Source organism: Petaurus breviceps, unplaced genomic scaffold, assembly GCF_028583685.1.
Source record: "Petaurus breviceps papuanus isolate PSGF00001 unplaced genomic scaffold, PetGlider_PUasm1.0 140, whole genome shotgun sequence".
NCBI lineage: Eukaryota > Metazoa > Chordata > Mammalia > Diprotodontia > Petauridae > Petaurus > Petaurus breviceps.
In genome coordinates, this window is record NW_027185698.1 from 37,973,354 (window position 1) to 37,991,894 (window position 18,541).

General features: G+C 39.9%; 1 protein-coding gene across 3 annotated transcripts in view; it reads left to right on the forward strand.

Annotated features, from left to right (window-relative positions):
- SORCS2 (sortilin related VPS10 domain containing receptor 2) overlaps positions 1-18,541 on the forward strand; it is a 1,276,597-nt gene that overhangs the window by 1,126,190 nt on the left and 131,866 nt on the right. For all 3 annotated transcript variants that reach the window (XM_069070295.1, XM_069070289.1, XM_069070305.1), the window contains exon 11: positions 1,445-1,547. In XM_069070295.1, the coding sequence (XP_068926396.1) occupies positions 1,445-1,547 (103 nt within the window). The remainder of the gene's footprint in view (positions 1-1,444; positions 1,548-18,541) is intronic.

Below are 18,541 nucleotides of genomic sequence, written 5' to 3' on the forward strand. Positions count from 1 at the left end.
GAAGGAAGGAAGGAAGGAAGGAAGGAAGGAAGGAAGGAAGGAAGGAAAGAAGGAAGGAAGGAAGGAAGGAAGGAAACGGAGGGAGGGAGGGAAGGGAGGCTATCATTGATGTGAATACACTGATAAAAATTTCAGCCTGTGATGTATTTTTGTAACCATTTATTTTTTCTGAGTTAGAAAAAGCTCTTTACTCCCTCAGTGTTAAATAGCTGGTTTAACAGAAGGACATGAACACTGACTGGCATTCTTTGTTATTTGGCTTTACTGTGTGACCTCAGGCAGATCACATAAGCTGTCTGTGCTCCCAACAGAGAGGAGCACTGACATGTGGGAACAATCATTTCCCTTGCTGTACTCTGAGCTCTGTGGATATGAGTCAGGTTTGGAGACCCTCTGGGAATGCATTTTGTAAATTGAGATTTCATCACAAACTTCTCTGTTTGGATCAGGTCCACTTTCTGCTCTTTCTGGGGTGTATGGGGAGGAAGTTCCACAGGTAGAAGGGTAACAGGATTGAGAAAGAAGACGGGAATGTTACAGGAAACTAGTCTGCCAATTTTCTGAGTCTACTCTCAAAAAATCAGTCTTAAAACCAACAAAATGGTCAAGAGTAAAGAGTGAGGTTTATAACACTTTTTTTATTTGTATAATCAATACATAATTTATCAAACTTTTAACTTATGGTAAGAGGCAGAACAGATTATCTAGTCTTAGAGTCAGGAGAACGTGTCCAAATATTACTTCCCACATATACTAAGTTATATGACTATGGACAAATCACTTGACCTCTCTGTGACTCAATTTCCTCATCTGTAAAATTAAGGGTAGGGGTGGAATTGATAGTTTCTAAAGTACTCTCTAGCTCTAATCAATGATCCCCTCATTTTTTTTTTGAAACTCTCAGTGCCCCAGACAACTGAGACAATAAATTGCAAAAGAGTGTGTACTCTGACATTTTTCCTTCTACTATCTTTACCCCTCCCCCCAAAATATAATATATATATAATGTGTACATCTATATATGCTATTACATTATTAATAGTGTATATAGTATATATACTATATAATAGCATATATAATTATAGTATATGCTATTAATACATATATGTATATATGAAGCATAGTAGAGTGGTAAGGGCACTGGGGCTAAGGTCAAGAAACTCTTGGGTTAGAATACTACATCTGACATTTACTAGCTGTGCAAGGAACCATGGGTAAGGAACTGAAACTCTCTCAGCCTCAGTTTCACCATCTACAAAATGGTGATGAAATCTATAGTATTTACCTCATAATCTTATTTGAGGTTGGAATGAGTTTGCTTTGCAAACCTCAGAAACCTGTGTAAATGTCAGCTATGACTTTTTCTAGCTATAACCAGGTTTGGTATGGCAGCGTGATCTTATTCAAAGGTTAAATATTTTCTTTTACTTTCTTCTCCTCCAAGCCTGACTGCCATCTTCACCTTCACCTCCGATGGGCAGACAATCCATATGTTTCAGGCACTGTGCATACCAAAGACACAGCACCCGGTCTAATCATGGGAGCAGGTAAGTAACTGAAGGGTCCTTCCCTTCTTCCCCTCTTCCTCCTCTGCCACCTTTCTCTCTCTCTCTCTCTCTCTCTCTCTCTCTCTCTCTCTCTCTCTCCCTCTCTCTCTCTCTCTCTCTCTCTCTCTCTCTCTCTCTCTCCTCTCCTCTCCTCTCCTCTCCTCTCTCTCTTTTTCTCTCCTCTCTATCTCTTCCTCTCTCCTCTCTCTCTCTTCCTCTCTCTCATTTTCTCTCTCTGTCTCTCTTTCTCTCTCTCTCCCTCTCCCTCTTTCCCTCTCTCCCTCTCTCCTTCCAGAATGACTGGATTTTAGATCTTCTCATAGTATTTCTGACCAGGATTAACTGAGAAGTTCCCAGTCAGGGACTGCAGTTGCCAGTGGAGAAACCTAGTGGCAGGGTGTCAGCCAAGCAAATGAAAAGACTTCAGCTTTAAGCTTGATTCACTGAGGTGCTTTTGGATGCCAGAATAAGGATTCATATCTGTCCCTCAGTGGTCAGAAAATGAGATTCTCTACTGCAAGTTCAATAAAAAAAACAAGTGATGGCGATATCAATAAGAAAGGAACAAGGCACAAAATATGCAAGGGGGAAAAAAGAAATGGAATGATCACAACTGCTCACATAATTTCCAAACTTCCAAATGCCATCCTCACAATGACTCTGTGAGGCAGATAATATGAGTAAAATTATCCCCATTTTACAGAGAAGGAAGCTTAATTAGGTTCAGAGTTGGCCTCTAGGTGGTGGAATGAATTTACTGGATGTGGTATCAAGAAAACACATTCAGATCCTGCTTCAGATACTTACTACCTGTGTGACCCTGGGCAAGTCACTTGACTGTCTTTGCCTCAGCTTCCTCACTTGTAAAACGGGAATAATAACAGTACCTACCTCTCAGGGTTGTTTGAGGATCAAGTAAAAACATATAGCAAACCTTAAAGTGCTATACAGAAAAGCCCTTGTCATTTTGGTTATTAATAGTAATAATAATAAATCACCCAGAGCCATGAAACTCAGAAGTGTCAGTTGGAATTTAGACCCAGTTCTCCTGACTCCCAAGGCTAGCACCCTCTCCATTGACTAATAATAAAGAGAAGGAGGAGGAGAAGGAGAAGGAGGAGGAAAAGGAGGAGAAGGAGATGATATATGCAAAGCTTAGAATAAGATTAATTTTTTATGTAACAGCTGAAATAAAATGTAAAGTCAAGAAGGTATAGTCTCAAATAATCACTGTGTGTGACTAAGTCTGAACAACTCCCCAGGACTCACTTTCATTATCTGTAGAATTAGAAGTTTGGACTCTGATCTTTGAGGCCTCTGTTCAGTCTCTTATTCTGTGTTCTGTCCTTTTCTCTGTTGAATCTCTGCCCATCTCTTAAAGCCAGGTTTAAGTGGCCCCTCCTTGGAGCATACAGAACACTTGGTTCTGCATCACTTTAATGCACTTCTCAATAGTATTGTGTATTGCAGCTGTCTGTATATGCATTAGCTTCTCTTCCTAGAATGTGACCTCCCAAGACAGAGACTGCCTTACCTCAATTTTGTGTTTCCTTTCACACTTAGCACACAATACCCTCCACATAGTAGGTGCTTAAGAAATGTTTGTTGAGTTTGATTAATTTCCTTCTAAATTCCCTTCCAGCTCAAATTTTTTTATGAGTCTGTGGTTGCTTATAATTCCTTGAGCTATTTTAGGAACCTGCAAATGCCAGACACCTTCTGAAAATCAATCCAAAATTACCATGGTGACTTCTTTATATTGCCAATTATTATAGAGCACGAATATGCCCAAAGTGCCTTTCATGTAAGGGATAGGCACACCTCTGCCTTCCCTGTGAAGGCTCTGTACTCATGTTTCTGGTAGTATACCCAAAACCCTGTTTCTTCTTCTATAGTCATACCCCATATAGCTTTCTCTTCATGATGCTTGGGACAATATCATTAATATAAAAATTCTTATATGTAGAAGTCTAGAACTGCCAGTAACATTAGAGATCATTTCATCCAAATCCAACAGAAATGACCTTTGTTTAGAGTTCAAAGAACTACAGGTAGACATAGTTGTTTAGATCTGGGAAGGTCCCTAGAACTGTCAGAGCTTAGAATATTCAGAATAACGTCTGAGCTGGAAGGGGTCTTAGAACATAGAACTTAGAATGTTATAGTCAAAAGGGGTCTTAGAATATAGAATGTTGTAGCTAGAAAGAACTTTAGGAAATAGAATGTCAGAGACAGACATTTTAATAATAAATTATTATTATCCCCTAATATAATAATATTATTGCTTATTAATATAAATATTAATAATATTTATTAAATATCTTCAATTCTTTAATAATAAATAATAATCCTAGCTAGCATTTATATAATGCCTACTATGTGCCACACACTGTGCTAAGCAAGTATTTTTCAAATAGTATCTAATTTGATCCTGACAACAACCCTGGGAGATAAAGACTGTTATTATCTCCATTTTTACAGTTGAGGAAACTGAGACACACAGAAGTTAAGTGACATGCTCAGAGTCACATAGGGACAGAGAAGTAGTACAGTAGACAGAGCACCAGGCCTGGAGTCAGGAAGACTAGCTGTGTGACCCTGGGCAAATCCCTTAACTCTGTTTGCTTCAGTTTCCTCATCTGTAAAATGAGCTGGAGAAGGAAACCACTTGAGTATTTTTGCCAAGAAAACTCCAAATGGAGCCAAACATGAAGAAGAGTCAAACATGACTTAAACAATTGGACCACTATCACAACAACCAGTCACCCAGCCAATACTTGTATGAGTCATTTGAAATTAGGTCTTCCTGACTCCATGCCCAATACTCTATCCACTGCACCACTTAGCTGCCCCATGGGACATGACACATAGAACATCAGAACTGAAAGAGAATTGAGGATCATAGGATCACAGATTTTAAATTGAGGAACTTCAAGGTCATCTAGTTCCCTTCCCCCTTGTTTTAGAGTTGGAGAATTCCAGAAAGGAAAAGGAGTTTTTTCCAAGGTAGCAAACTCTCTGGTTTGCAGGCCAGTGTCCTTCCTATTACACTGCAGTACATCAATTCCCTCTTTAAAGACAAAGGAGAATTAGTCATTGGCTCAGCTATGCTGGGGAATCATGACAGCTCATGAACAAGGGGAACACCGATGTTGGGTGAATGAGAGTTTTAAACTCTTAGCAGTCATTCTTAAAGAGCCAAGAGACCTTGTGCCCTGTCCAAATGCTTTTATCTTCATATTCAAGGAAACGCTGATTTGTAACAACTTGGAAATGATGGGGGACGGGATCCCAATAGGTTCAGCAGGAATTATGATCTTATCTAAGACCAGAAAACCTGCAATATCGTCTAGAAAGAATTCAAGGTCTCAGGCTTAATTGGAGTGAAAGTTGTAGAAGTTTATTGTGACGCTTCTATGAGAAGCGGGCAAGAGTCCTTTAGGGGACCTGCAAGTGAGAGGGGTACATGCTTTTACCTTTAAAGGGTAGGGCTGCCATGCCATTGTCAGGGCTGACCAGACAGGAGGGGCCTCAGTGCATAGACAAAGGTCAGAGCTGACCGAGAGGAGCATGTGAATAGATAGTTTAGATAAGATTTGGGCCAGGTCTAAGGAGACAAATGGCAAGGACAAAGGAGGGTGTGGGCCAGGCCCAGAAGAAATGAAGAGATTAAGTAAGAACAAAGGGGTCACAGGATGTTGCCTGGGTGGAGTGTGGGATAGGGAGAAGGGGCAGAGCTCAAGGATGGGAAAGGACAAATTGCAGTTACAACTGAACAGACTGGTTTTACAAGTTGGTTTCACAAATTGATCTAGACCCCAGGTACCCCATCAGAAATAGAAGAGAGATCTGATAAAGTAAACTCAGGTAATCCTGGCCCCAGATATTGGCTGCACCACACATCACAAACTGGGAGTGGGTCATCTATGTGTCTCTGGGACAGGGGCATGGCCATGCCGCTCATCCATCTAACTTACAGACAAGTGGGAATTTCACTGATACAGAGAAAGCTTATGATTCTGATGCAGTTCAGAAGTTGAAATCTGCTGCATTCTATCAGTGAAAATGCCTAACTTCACCTGGCATTCAAGGTCCACTTTGATCTGGGAGCCTACTATTTCAGCTTGAAGAGATACTACAATAGAGAGGAAAGAATGCCTACCATGTTTTCTATATGAAGAAGTACAAAAGCTAGTTCCTGTTATCAATATGGTAGACAGTGCACAGGCCAGGGATCTTGTGACTTGGGTTCAACTCCTGTGTCTGTTACTTTCTATTAGTATAACCATGATTGACTCCATTGTAATCTTTGAGCCTTACTTTCCTCATCCATAAAATGAGGGTAATAAGTTTTGCACTACCCACATCACAGGAAATTGAGGCTTAGGAAAGTGATGGGACTTATCCAAAGTCATACCTCTGAGTTAAAATTCAAACCCAAGACTTCTGATTTCTAATACCAATATATTTCCTACCCAGAAATAATTGAAGAGTAAGCATTAAGTCTTATATTGTATCTTTCACAGTATCCTACACAGAGTAGGCACTCTATAATATCTGTTAATTGATTAATTGGCATTGGCAAGTTACTGCTGGTTAAAGGATGAATCCTAGACTGGTCATTTCATTAGCTTTGGGAACTGCTTGGTGAGGAAACTGCCTCTTCCAAGGAAAGCTAACATCTTTTCTGTTACTTTTGTTCTTATAGAGTTGCCTAGGGCACTGAAGTTAATCGGCTTGCTCAGGACCACACAGCCAGTGTGTCAGGGAAGAGTTTGAACCAGGTCTCCCTAGCTATTAGATCAGCTCCAATGGTGACTTTTGAAGGCTCAAGCTCTTCTCAGAAATTGGGTCATGGGATCAGAGATCTAGAACTGAAAGGGGCCCTAGAAACCATTTAATCCAACCCTCTCATTTTACATATGAGGAAACTGAGACCCAGTGAGATTAAGTGATTTGGCCTAGTAAATGCCAGAGATAAGATTTGAACCCAGGGCATCTAATCCCAGAGCTAAAGACTTTTCCACTGTAGCATGCAGCTTCTCATCTCAGTATCCTTAGACTCTGATGGATCCGACAATTGATTTAGGTTAATTAGAAACTTTATTCTTCTTAGGCAAAATTGCATAATGAACCATCTGTTAAAAAAACTTTTCATGTACATGCCCTTTGGGGGTTCGTCAGTGAAAAGATCATAGGACCAGGAGTTCAAAGACCTTGCTTATTTAAAATGGGTTCCCATGTTGGTTCATTCACTCTCTACCGATGTGACTTACCCTCATTATCTTAAGTTTCATGGGCTCATAGATCTGGGACTGGAAGGAACGTCAAAGTAGTCCAGTTCCCTCATTTTATAGGTGAAGAAACTGAAGCCCTGAATAGTGGTGAGGGGATTAGTGACTTAACCAGGGTGACACAGACAAGAATGATAAGATGTAGGATTTGAATCCTCTACTACTTACTAGCTGTGCATGCCTGGGAAAGTCTTTTCTCCCCTCTGAGCCTCAGTTTCCTCATCTGCAAAATAAAGGAGTTAGTCTCAATCGCCTCTAAGACCCTTTCAAACTATAGGTCAGTGACTCCATAAGCCTGAGGCTCAGGCCAGTTGTCATCCCAGAGAACCGCTAAGGTCTCATTAGCTCAGTCTACCATTCCATGTTTCTAGGTAACTGTAATCCTTTTTCATCATATTATAAACTGGTGTTGTGAGTGAGTTTGGGAAGGGTGAGAGAGTGAGATAAAGTCAAGCAAAGGAATCAGTAAGTCTTTTCTTGAATCTGTAGAGTAGGAAGGGTTCTTTGAAATCATATAGCCTATCTCTAGGACATGTGGCAAGGAGAAAATGGAAGGGAAAAAAGAGGGGGAAAGAAATTTACATGATAATTTTATTACATATTTAAAAGAAATAACAGTTTCATGTGAAGTCATCTTTTTAAAAAATGTACTGTGTTATGGAAATGATTTATTCCATAAATTTAAAATATTTTTAAAATAAATCATAGATACCTAACTCTTGCTTTTAGAAATGAGTAAACTGAGGCTGAAAGAGACAGGAAGCCCCTCAGTAAGCAATCAAAATACTCATTAAAATGCCTTACAATTCATCAGCTAGCTGACCCATACACTGAGTACAACTGCAGAGTATATCAAATATGATCACAGACCTCGGAATTTTCCCACCTTTTTATATATAAAGTGCTACATTTTAGACAGAACTCATTTTGCCTCAGGACTAAAAGATCCTGAATTTTAAGTAAGTTTTTTTGAATGGTGAACTAACATGAGAACTACAAATAATCAGCCCAAACACCAAAGCAAGATTTGAGTATTTCCATTACTTGAAACCCAGGTGTTTGAAATCATGAAAAGACCCTTTCAGTCTTTCCAGAGTGCAATAATCATCTTTGAGAATCATCACAACTTGTGAAGAAATAAAAATCTTGTTAAACATCCTCAACCAAAGACTTGTTTCTAAATAGTCCGGCTACCCTCCTCGGAGGCCCATGACAGGATTCTGCCTTCACATTTACTTCTGCTACATTTTAACCTATGCAGAAAGTTTTACCCTGCTATGAACAGAATCATGTGACATAGATCAATTGATGTGTAAATTTGTTTTATTTTCATAGTCCATCCTATGAAGGACTTTTCTCTGAAAATATTCAAAGGCAGGGGGTAGGGTGGTGTAGTGGGCAAAACACTGGGTCTGCGTCTGGTGGCTCGGGTTATAGTCTTGGCTATGCCACTGACCCCTTAGCCTGAGTTTTAAGGCTTTCCAAAATCTAGCACCTACACATATGTTGATGTTGTTCAATTGTTATAGCCTTGCATAACTCTTTGGACCCCATTTGGAGTTTTCTTGGCAATGATACTGGAGTGGCTTGCTATTTCCTTCTCTGGCTAATTTTTATAGATAAGGAAACTAAGGCAGGTAGCGTGAAGTGACTTGCCCAGGGTCACACAGCTAGTAAGTGTCTGAGGCCAGATTTGAAATCATGAAGATGAGTCTTTCTGACTCCAGGCCTCGTACTCCCTATCCTGCATAACCAACCTTATTCCATGCTACTCCCCTCCAGAAATATTACATTCTAGCTAAACCAAATTACCAGTTAAGCCCTAAATTCAATTTTCCATCTGCTGCCTCCCCCGTGTATTTCTTAAATTCACCCCATATCTGGACTACTCTTCATTCTCATCTCTGCCCCTAAGAAATTTTGTCTTTTTTCAGAGTTCTGCTCAGATAACCCTTCCTTGAAGCCTTTCCTGATTTCCCTGCTTATTAATATTGGATCCCTCCCCAATCTTCCTAGTATTATACTTATATTTGTCTGTTTAATACTAGTAAGTTAATTAATAGCTTAATATTAGTTTCCAAAGAATGGAAATTATTTTTTTTCTTTGCTGTACTACCTTTTTTTTATTCTCCTTTCAGTATATACAATGGACCAAAAGCAAATTCTTTTTTTTTTTTTTGGTCTTTTTGGAGGGGAGAAGGCAGGGCAATTGTGGTTAAGTCACTTGCCCAAGGTCACACAGTTAATAAGTGTCAAGTGTCTGAGGTCACATTTGAACTCAGGTCCTCCAGACTCCAAGGCTAGTGCTCTATTCACAGCTGCCCCACAAATTCTTTTTTTTTTTTTTAAGACAACACAATCTTATTGTAAAAGCTAACCCTAGGACCTCACGTAGTGTCTTGCACGTTTTGGATAAGAGCTATGATTTCACTACTGTAGGAATTTTCCAGTAATATCCCTTCCTTCAATTAGTTGGCACTATCTATATAGTCTTTGAGAGTTTCCTAGGGTACTAAGAAGTTTAAGTAATTTGACCAAGATCACTACCAGTGTGAATCAAAAACAGGTCTTGAACCCAGGTGTTCCTGATTCCAAAGCCAGCTATCCAACCCAGTACTCCAAACTTCCTTGCATATAGTAAGTGCTTAATAAATGTATGTTGACTTGATCTATTGAACTTGTGTATGACTGCACATGTATAATCTGTATCAAATTTCTTGCCTTCTCAAGGAGGGTGGAAGAAAGGGAGAGAGAGAGGATTTGCAACTCAAAATTTAAAAAAAAAATGTTAAAAATTTTTATTTACATGTAATTGGGAAAAAAGAAAAAGAAAGTCATAGAAAAAAATAAAGAAGTATCAGAAAAAGAACTTTGATTCAACACCTTTGGAGAAGTAAATTAATCATTCTGTTCCTCAGTTTTCTTTTTCATAAAATGAGGGGTTTGGACAAGAGAATAGTAATAGTTTACACTTATCGAATGCTTTATAGTTGATGTAAATCTCTGAGGTAGGTAAAGGATTATTATCAGCTCCATTTTTCAGATGAAGAAACTGAGGCTGGCCAAGGTTAATTTACATGATCAAGGTCACATAGAAGTAGTCAGTGAAGCGTCAGTGGAAGGATGTGAAGCGAAGTCTTCTGACTCTTGCCACACCCCCACTCTGGTGCCATTGGTTTGGAGCCTCTAGGCTCTCCCAGTTTTGGTCCCAGCTCTCATACTGCTTCTCAGTGTGAATCCCTGGTAGGAGATGATTTTCATTCAATGCCTGGCCTCCTTCTGGCCTGATAAATCAAGCACGAAATGCCCAGCGCCCACTTGCACATATCTAGGTTGTTAATTAAGACTACCTTGAATGCTCTGGTTGCATGCGAAATGGTTCAGTCAGCACTTAACATTCTGTGGGTCAGCCTGTGCTGGTTTTGTATTACACCGTCTGCTCCTCTGGAGTGTGGGGAGATTGTTTGTTATGATTACCATGGCGTAAGATGCAGGGATGCTAGCTCTGGGGATCACAGAGAAAGCCTTTCCCCAGTTCGCGGCATGTGGTTTTTGTCCCTTGTGTTTCCTCTATTTAACCTGGCTTATTCAATTATGGGTTGATAGAGCCCATTCTCCCCCACAAGACAGAGGCCTCCAAGGATAAGTATGGAGATACCTTCTCCACTTTTAAAATAATCTCTTTAAAGTTCTCCACTCTCTCCCCTCCCCACTTGGCAAGGCAAGGGCAAGGTCCATGTTGCAAAAATGAGACTGAGCTCAACCCAGCCTAGAAGGCCAACAGATTTGGAAGGATTTGGAAGGGAGCTGGGAATGAGTTCCAGAGGCATGGGGGGGAGGGGGGGATCCTATATTGAGCCTCAAGTGCAGGAAATTACCCCTATCACCTGGTTTTCATTTGAAACCATAAATACACTGTGGTCAGTCTGCTTGAAATCAGCCAAAACATCCTTCCCAGTGAGACAAGGTTTGGGGGTTTCCAGTGAGAATATGAGTAAGTTACTTCCTCCCAAAATGCCTTTTTCAGATATTGTAAGTGAAGAACCCTGAGATTTTTCGCTCCTCCCTCTTCCTTAATGAAGGTTTATGGATTCTGAATACTTAATATGTTGACCTAATCTCACCCAAGTTCATAACAATAATTATATAATAATAATGATAACAGCTAGCATCTGGAACTTTAAAATTTACAAAATGGGGGCAGCTAGGTGGCACAGTGAATAGAGCACTGGCCCTGTACTCAGGAGGAGCTGAGTTTAAATCCAGCCTCAGACAATTAATACTTAACTAGCTGTGTGGCCGTGGGCAAGTCTTTTAACCCAAACTGCCTTGCCTTCCACCCTTGAAAAAAATTTCAAAGCACTTCCAAATATCATCTTATTTTTACCCTTACAACAACTATTATTCATACTTTACAGAGGAAGAAATTTGAACTGACAGATGCTAGGTGACTTGCTTGTCTGTGACCAATTTGTCTGAGCGTTGATTTGAACTTAAATTTGAATTTTAATAAAATGTAAATTCTTTGAGGACAAGGACTGCTTTCATTCCTTACTTTTACATCTCTACTTAATTTCTAGCACTCTATCCCAGTATCTTTTCCATCGTAGGTGCTCAATAAATCTTGAATTGAATTCAGTTGTTTAAAGCCATGGACCTGTGCCCCGGTGACCATTCTTCTCAGTACTACAAATTACAGCCTGATGCCTTTTTAGGTATCCTGCGTGATCCTTTGTGCCTTTCCTTACATCCTCCATTGCCAATTCCTTGCATGGCATATCGAGTACTGAGGTGGTAGGATCCAAAGATAGTGATTTCAATATGGTTATTGAAGACATCACTATAAATAATATGGCAGATTTTTTTTTCCATTTCACATCTATTGTTATCCTCATTCCACTTCTACCTGCAGATGCTTTTGGAACAATCTTGCTCAGCCAATTGTCACACCAGGCTTCCCTCAGGTGCAGCTGCTTCTAATCTTGATCCTTTCTTCCAATTTAATATTGTTTTGATCTTTGCTCTAATCAATCCACAACTTAACTTCATGAAGATTCTTAAATGCCTGCTACCTCAGTGACCTCTGAATTCTGTATGTGCAGATAGACTCATTTTTCCCCCTGAAATTCATTATGGTTCTATTCTTAAAGGAGGCCATTAATGGGAGATGTGCAGGCTGGAAACTTCTGGGTTCTTTATTCATCTTTGGCTTCTTTCATTTGTTGATCCCAAAATATCTTGGGTTACTGTTTTCTCACAGCATTATTTATCCTCTTCTACTCTCTCCCTCCCTCCAAACTCTCCCTTCAATCTTGAGAAAGAAGGGAAAGGAATAAGGATTTATGAAGCACCTTCTGTGTACCAGGCACTTTACAGATAGTATCTCATTTCATTCTCACAACAGCCCAGTGGGGGAGATGCTGTTATTATCTCCTGTTTTACAGTTGGGGAAACTAAAGCCAAGAGAGGATGAATGTCTAGCATGGCTAATAAGTGTATGAAGCTGGACTTGAACTCAGGTTTTCCTGATTCCAAGCCCAGAGTTCTTGCCACAGCACCATTCAGCTGTCTCCCATTTCCTACCAGCTGCCTTCCTTTTGGATTTCTTTTGCCTTCTTCCTCATGCCTCTATGGCGGGCTATCTCCAAGTGTCCTGATCACTATCTAGACACTGGACTCACATGGTGGGGGGGAGGGGGGAGGGAAGGTGGTGTGGGGAGGGGGGTTGTGGAAGTGAGGCTGGTGATCTTGCCCAGTCCCACCTCACTTAAATCCAATTTACTTGCAAGTCATGACATCATCTTCCTGATGTCTTCAAGAAGGAATGAAGGACAAACATCATGCCCCTATGGGTACCTTCTCTCTCCTTCCACCTCCCATCTTTTCAGCTTTCTTTTCTATATTGTCTTCCCCTATTAGATTGTAAGTTCCCTGAGGGCAGGGCAAGTGTCTTTTTTTTTTAATGTGTATTTGTATCCCCAGCCCTTAGCACAGTTCCTGGCACATAGTTAGCTCTTAATAAATTTTTATTGACTCATCACCTGATTATTGTCCTCCATAAAAACCACCTTTGCACTATGGTCACTAAATATCAAGGTGTATTCCGTATAGCCTCTAGGCTGTTGGTATGCAAATTCTCCATTGACTTTCTCCACTTTGACACTTTCAGTTTCATGTATTGGTACATGTGTTCTATTCACTTAAGATGATTGTGGCTGCTTACAAAATAACATGACCAAGTGCCCCACAAAATGATAGTTCTTATTGCAATTAGACACACAGAGAAATCAGTTTCTCTTTCTTCCTCTCTAAAGAACCATTCCTCAATTTACCTGCAATTATTCTTTGATTTTACCTAGAGTTAGAATAGTAATATGGATGGAGTACAATAACTCCCATAAGTTATCAACTTGTTGGTCATGAAACAAGGCTTATTCCTGAAAAGTATCAAGAGTAATATAAATGTGTTAAAGGTTTTGGGGCAGCGTGATTTCTAAAACTTGTTCCCCCTCTCCTGTCACAGCTCTTTTTTTCTCTTCCTTTGAGGGGTCTGTACAAGCTGAGTCCTCATTATATTGATTTAATTCCTCTTAAAGGTATAACTTTTATAAAAATTATTATTGTACATAATAGATAATAATAGAGAAACTGCATGGTATAGTGGATAGCCGGCTAATTCTAGGAAAATTATTTAACTTTTCAGTGCTTCCAGGCAATTCTAGAAAACTATAAGTTGAGAAAAAAAAAGGTGCTGATATTGCATTGGTAGAGAAAATTCCTAACCAGCAGCTCCATACATAGATGAAATTATAGGTCTGGTCAAAATAATAACAGTAATCACAACTATTTATATCCTGCTTTATGATTACAAATCATTTTACATATATTATCTTATTTGAACCTCATAACAACCTCACCTATGAAATAATGGATAGGAACCAGATTTATGTGATTTCATAATTATAGGGAACTCCCACATGAGAAAACTCCCTCTACCGATTCTGGTTGGCACCTTCTCTGCCGTTTATAGCCTTAGAGCTTTTCGTGTAACATTGGGAGTGCCTTTTCCAGAGTCATGAGTGGCCATGGCAGTTCTTGATCTGGTTCTGTCTAGTTATATAACCAATACTCTAGAAGAGCAATCATTATTCCCATTTTACAGATGAGAAAACTATAGCTCATAGGAATAAAGCAACATATCCAAGATTATACAGATAACAAATGGAAGAACCAGATAGTGAAGCCAGGTGTCCTGACTTTGGGGTCACTTTTCTTTCCTCTACCCCAGTCTGCTATATGTTGATTTACTGGACTATGCTCTTTTCTTAACGGTCATAGAGGATGGATGGCTGTTCATAGGTGGAATTTAATATGAATGCACTTTATAGGTGAACTTTTCTGGGAAAATACAGATTTCCTGATACCCTGTTCCTATTCCTTCTGGGGAGAGATCAGAAACACCCCACTCCCACTCCCTCTTCTAGCTAGTCAGCACACTGGTGCCTGCCTCCCTGTCTGAGCGTTTCCATGAACAGGAATCATGTGGTCATGGTGACCCTTCCTCTTTTGCTACTTTCCTGGAGGTGGGGAGGGAGGAGCAGATGGCAATTTCCCTTTTCTTTGCATTCCAGTGGAAGGAAGTGGATGTCTCCTGGGTATAATCCTTCGCCCTTTTCTTCTCTGCTGTTTAGGCTACAGCTCTTCTGCTGTTCCTTGGGGAATCATTCTCTTCCTGTCACACCTGCCATCCTTCTTTCTTCCCACCTCAGTGAGCCCTAGCCCTCATGGCCATGTAAAATACTGAGCCCCCAGACCATTGCTGTCTCTTCCTCATCAGTGACAGGAACTCACTATATACCCAGCCAGCCTCAGCCAGTCCTTAGACAGCTCCCAGGGTCAGGAAGTTCTTCTCTACACTGAGCTGAAATTGAACTCTCTCTAACTTCCAGCAATGGTCCTACCTCTTTCCTCTGAGGCCAGACTGAAAAAGAAAAGTCAAATCCCTCTCCTCCGTTAAAATCCTTCAGATGTCTGAAGGCATTTATCAGGCCCCCAGCCAAGACAATCCTCATGCAACAGAGTTTTCTAACCTTTTACCATTAAACTTACTTTTCTCTAGACCAGGGTTTCCTAACTTGGGGTCCTCAGACGCCCAAGAGGGTCCATGGATAGATTTCAGAGGCACCATGAACTTTAAAGAAAAAAACAAACACATCTTTATTTTCACTGACATTTGGTTTTCCTTGTAATTCTAGGTAGTTCATTTTATGCATTTTTAAAACATTATTCTAAAAGGGGGTCCAAAGGTTCCTCTCAATTGCTGGAGGAGAAAGGTTAGGAATCCCTGCTGTAGACACAATTCATTTTGTCAGTTTTCCTCATGCTCTTTACCTATCTGTCAATTAATTGCTGAGAATTTACGGAAGAAAAATTCAAAATGTTATGCCCTCTTCCCAGTCTATTAGCACTTTAAAGGGGCAGGGGGGAACTGAAAGACTGAAAATCTCAGGAGCTGAAAGGAATCCAGGCGCCATGACAAGAAATCAAGGGGAGATTTTTGAGCCCAGCTGAATTAAATCACACCCTGTAGGTCCTATCAGTTCTTAAGGCAGACTCAGAGCAGAAAGGGCAGGTTATTTTGGTTTTTTAAGGCATTGAACTTAAGAGCAGGTTTGAATTGTAATTTTACAGCACTATTTACTAGCTGTGTGATTCTGGGCTAGTCTCCCTATGATACAATATATTACAATATGATAGCTATATTCTTCATTTATATCTTTACATCCCCAGAGCTTATCACGCTGCTTGACATATGGTAGGCGTTTAATCTTTCATTGAATGCAATACAGTATAAACCAACAAGTGTCTATGAAGCTCCTGCTATAGATGGGGCATTTGACAAAGTTTAGACAAGATGGCACCCTTCCCCCAATGATTTCATTGAGGCATAAGACACAAACAGAGGAAAATGTACACAATATGCTTTAGGATAGGAGAAATGTTCTCAATAAATAATAAAAGAAATAAATACATTACAGAATCATAAATTATCTCTTTTATAATTTTATAAATTATGTAGCCAAAAACTGTGGGAGCTCTAAGGGAAAAGGTTGTTACTAATATATCCTTATAAATATCCATATCCATTTAAAGCAGAACATATACTTTCTGACAAAACCAGCAGGGACTTTAGATTAGAGCAGAGTATAAAATGCTTGAACTAGTAGAAACCTTAGGGATTGTCTTTTCCAACAAATCTGTCTTACAGATAAGGAGATAAGGTCCATCAAGACAAAGTGACTTACCTACCCTCACCCACCTGGTGACCAATCCAGGACCATACATAATCTGAGTATCCTGCCTTCTAGTTCTGCATTTGGTAAATTTGATGTTTGGTGCTCCAGGCTACTTGGGGGGGGAGGGGTGTTTGAAGAGGAGGATTTAGGGTAAAGTTCAGGTAACAGGGATACGTTCTCCATCACTATAAATACTAGTGGTATAACAAGTGGATGATATGCAATGTGTTGTATCAAACCTATGGTATAATCTCACTTTTCCTGTAAAATTTTAGGGTTTTTATTTTTTTTCAAAGGTAATCGGTATACCTACTAAAATTCTTCTCCAAAACTTTCATCTTGGTGTGGAAATGATTCTGTGTGGATGCAAGCTGTAAAGTCTTTAAATATGGGCCTGGAAAAGACTATATGTGTCTTCCAAGGACCAGCTAGTCTGGTTAAGTGTGAAGAGGCCCTTTACCAGGCAGTTGGCTACACCATTCTGAATTTATCATCCATCTATCTGTCTATTCATCTTTGTATCTATCTTGCCATAGCAACTCATGAAGACAGTCTTAAAAGGAATTAAGGATCTGAGTCTGTTGTAGTAAAGGAAACACCCATGTTGATAAAATGATAGATCTTTCAAAATATTTAACCAATGGATCCATTAACCTCCAAAGTGCTAATTTCCTACGAGAGAACATTTTGACTTAAAGCAAATGTAATAATTAATCAAGAATTTTATGGGGGCAGCTAGGAGGCACAGTGAATACAGCACTGGTCCTGGAGTCAGGAGGACCTGAGTTCAAATCTGGCCTCAGACACTTGACACTTACTAGCTGTAATCTAAATTTAAATCTAATTTGGGCAAGTCACTTAACCCCAATTGCCCTGCCTTCTCCCCTCCAAAAAACAAACAAAAAAAGAATTTCATCCCTTTAAGTGGCGATTTCAAAAATAATGCTGCTAAATTTCTGATCTTTGGTGGGTCACCACCCCTCTCTAAGCATGCAAGATAAGATGATTAGACTTCATTTCTAAGTTCCTTCTAACTCAGACATTCTATAATTGTATGAATTCTACCATTATTTCCCTGTTTCCATGCGAAGTGATTGCCAGCTTGACAGTTTCGCTATTGAAAGCAAAGAAGATAGATGATGTCTCTTAAAAGACAGATAACTAGACAATTGAAATTGCAAGCTACAAGTTTCCTAAGGAAATTGTGCTTACATGGAAGCATTCCATGGATCAGATTCTGCTCTTTGATATGTTTTGCTCTGAGATGCTCTGTATGATATGAAGTTGGTTAATAGGATTCTGTAGCAGTTTGTATGTATTGCATTCTCAGCTTTGTAAGGTGGTGGAGTTGACCGTTTCTGTGGCCAGTAGAATTGTGGGACCATCAGACCTCTGAACCACATGATCTAGATTGGAAGGAATCATCAGATCCATCTAATCCAACCTATGCCAGTACAAGAATACAATCTCAACATTGTTAAGAAGCAGTCTTCCTGCTTTCCTTTAAATACCTCTACATCTAAGGAAGCCAATATCTCTCATGGTGGTCCTTTCCATTTAAGGAATTATTAACATTTCTTTTCTTGAAATGGGCTTAAATCTATTTCTGCAAATCCCAACTATTACTCCAAGCTCTGTCTTCTAAGGCCCAATAGACTTCTACTTTCTTATTCACATGATATCCCTCTAGCAAATAGCTGTTAATCCTCACCCAATATTTTTGGCTCTCTGAGAGGAAGAGGGATACTGGGGATAAATTTAAGTGATTTAAACACAAAAGGTATCAATTAAAGTATATAATTTTTAGAATCTTCACTCTCCCTTCACCCAAGTCTTCTCTACTCCAGGCTAAACATCCCCAGTTCTGTCAATCATACCTTGTTTCAAAGTCTGTCACTATCTGGGATGCTCTCCTCTGGGAGCCCTTCAACTTGTCAATAGGAGGGAGGGGCTGGCCCTGTGATTTCATTGCTATGGGGAACTCCTCACACAGAGTGATGACACTCCCTTTGCTAATGAGGTCAACTCTCTCTCCCCAATTTATAATCTTGGAGAAAGAGAAATGAAGTGACTTGTCCAGAGAGATCGGATTTTAACCCCTGGCTTTCTTTCCATTATGCTGCACAACTCAATGTCCTTCTGAAAAGGAGCTCTGTTCCAGAAGGAAATGAGCATAGTAGGCTTCCCTTTGGCCCAATGAAGTCAGAGCTAGAAGGGAATTTAGAAAGTTAGAACACAGAAGGATAAAATTGGAACAGACCTTAGAACATCTTCATAATAATGAGCCTGGGGGCGCCTAGGTGGCATAGTGAATAGAGCACTGGCCCTGGAGTCAGAAGGACCTGAGTTCAAACCCGGCCTCAGACACTTAACACAAAAACTATCCTTGTGACCTTGGGCAAGT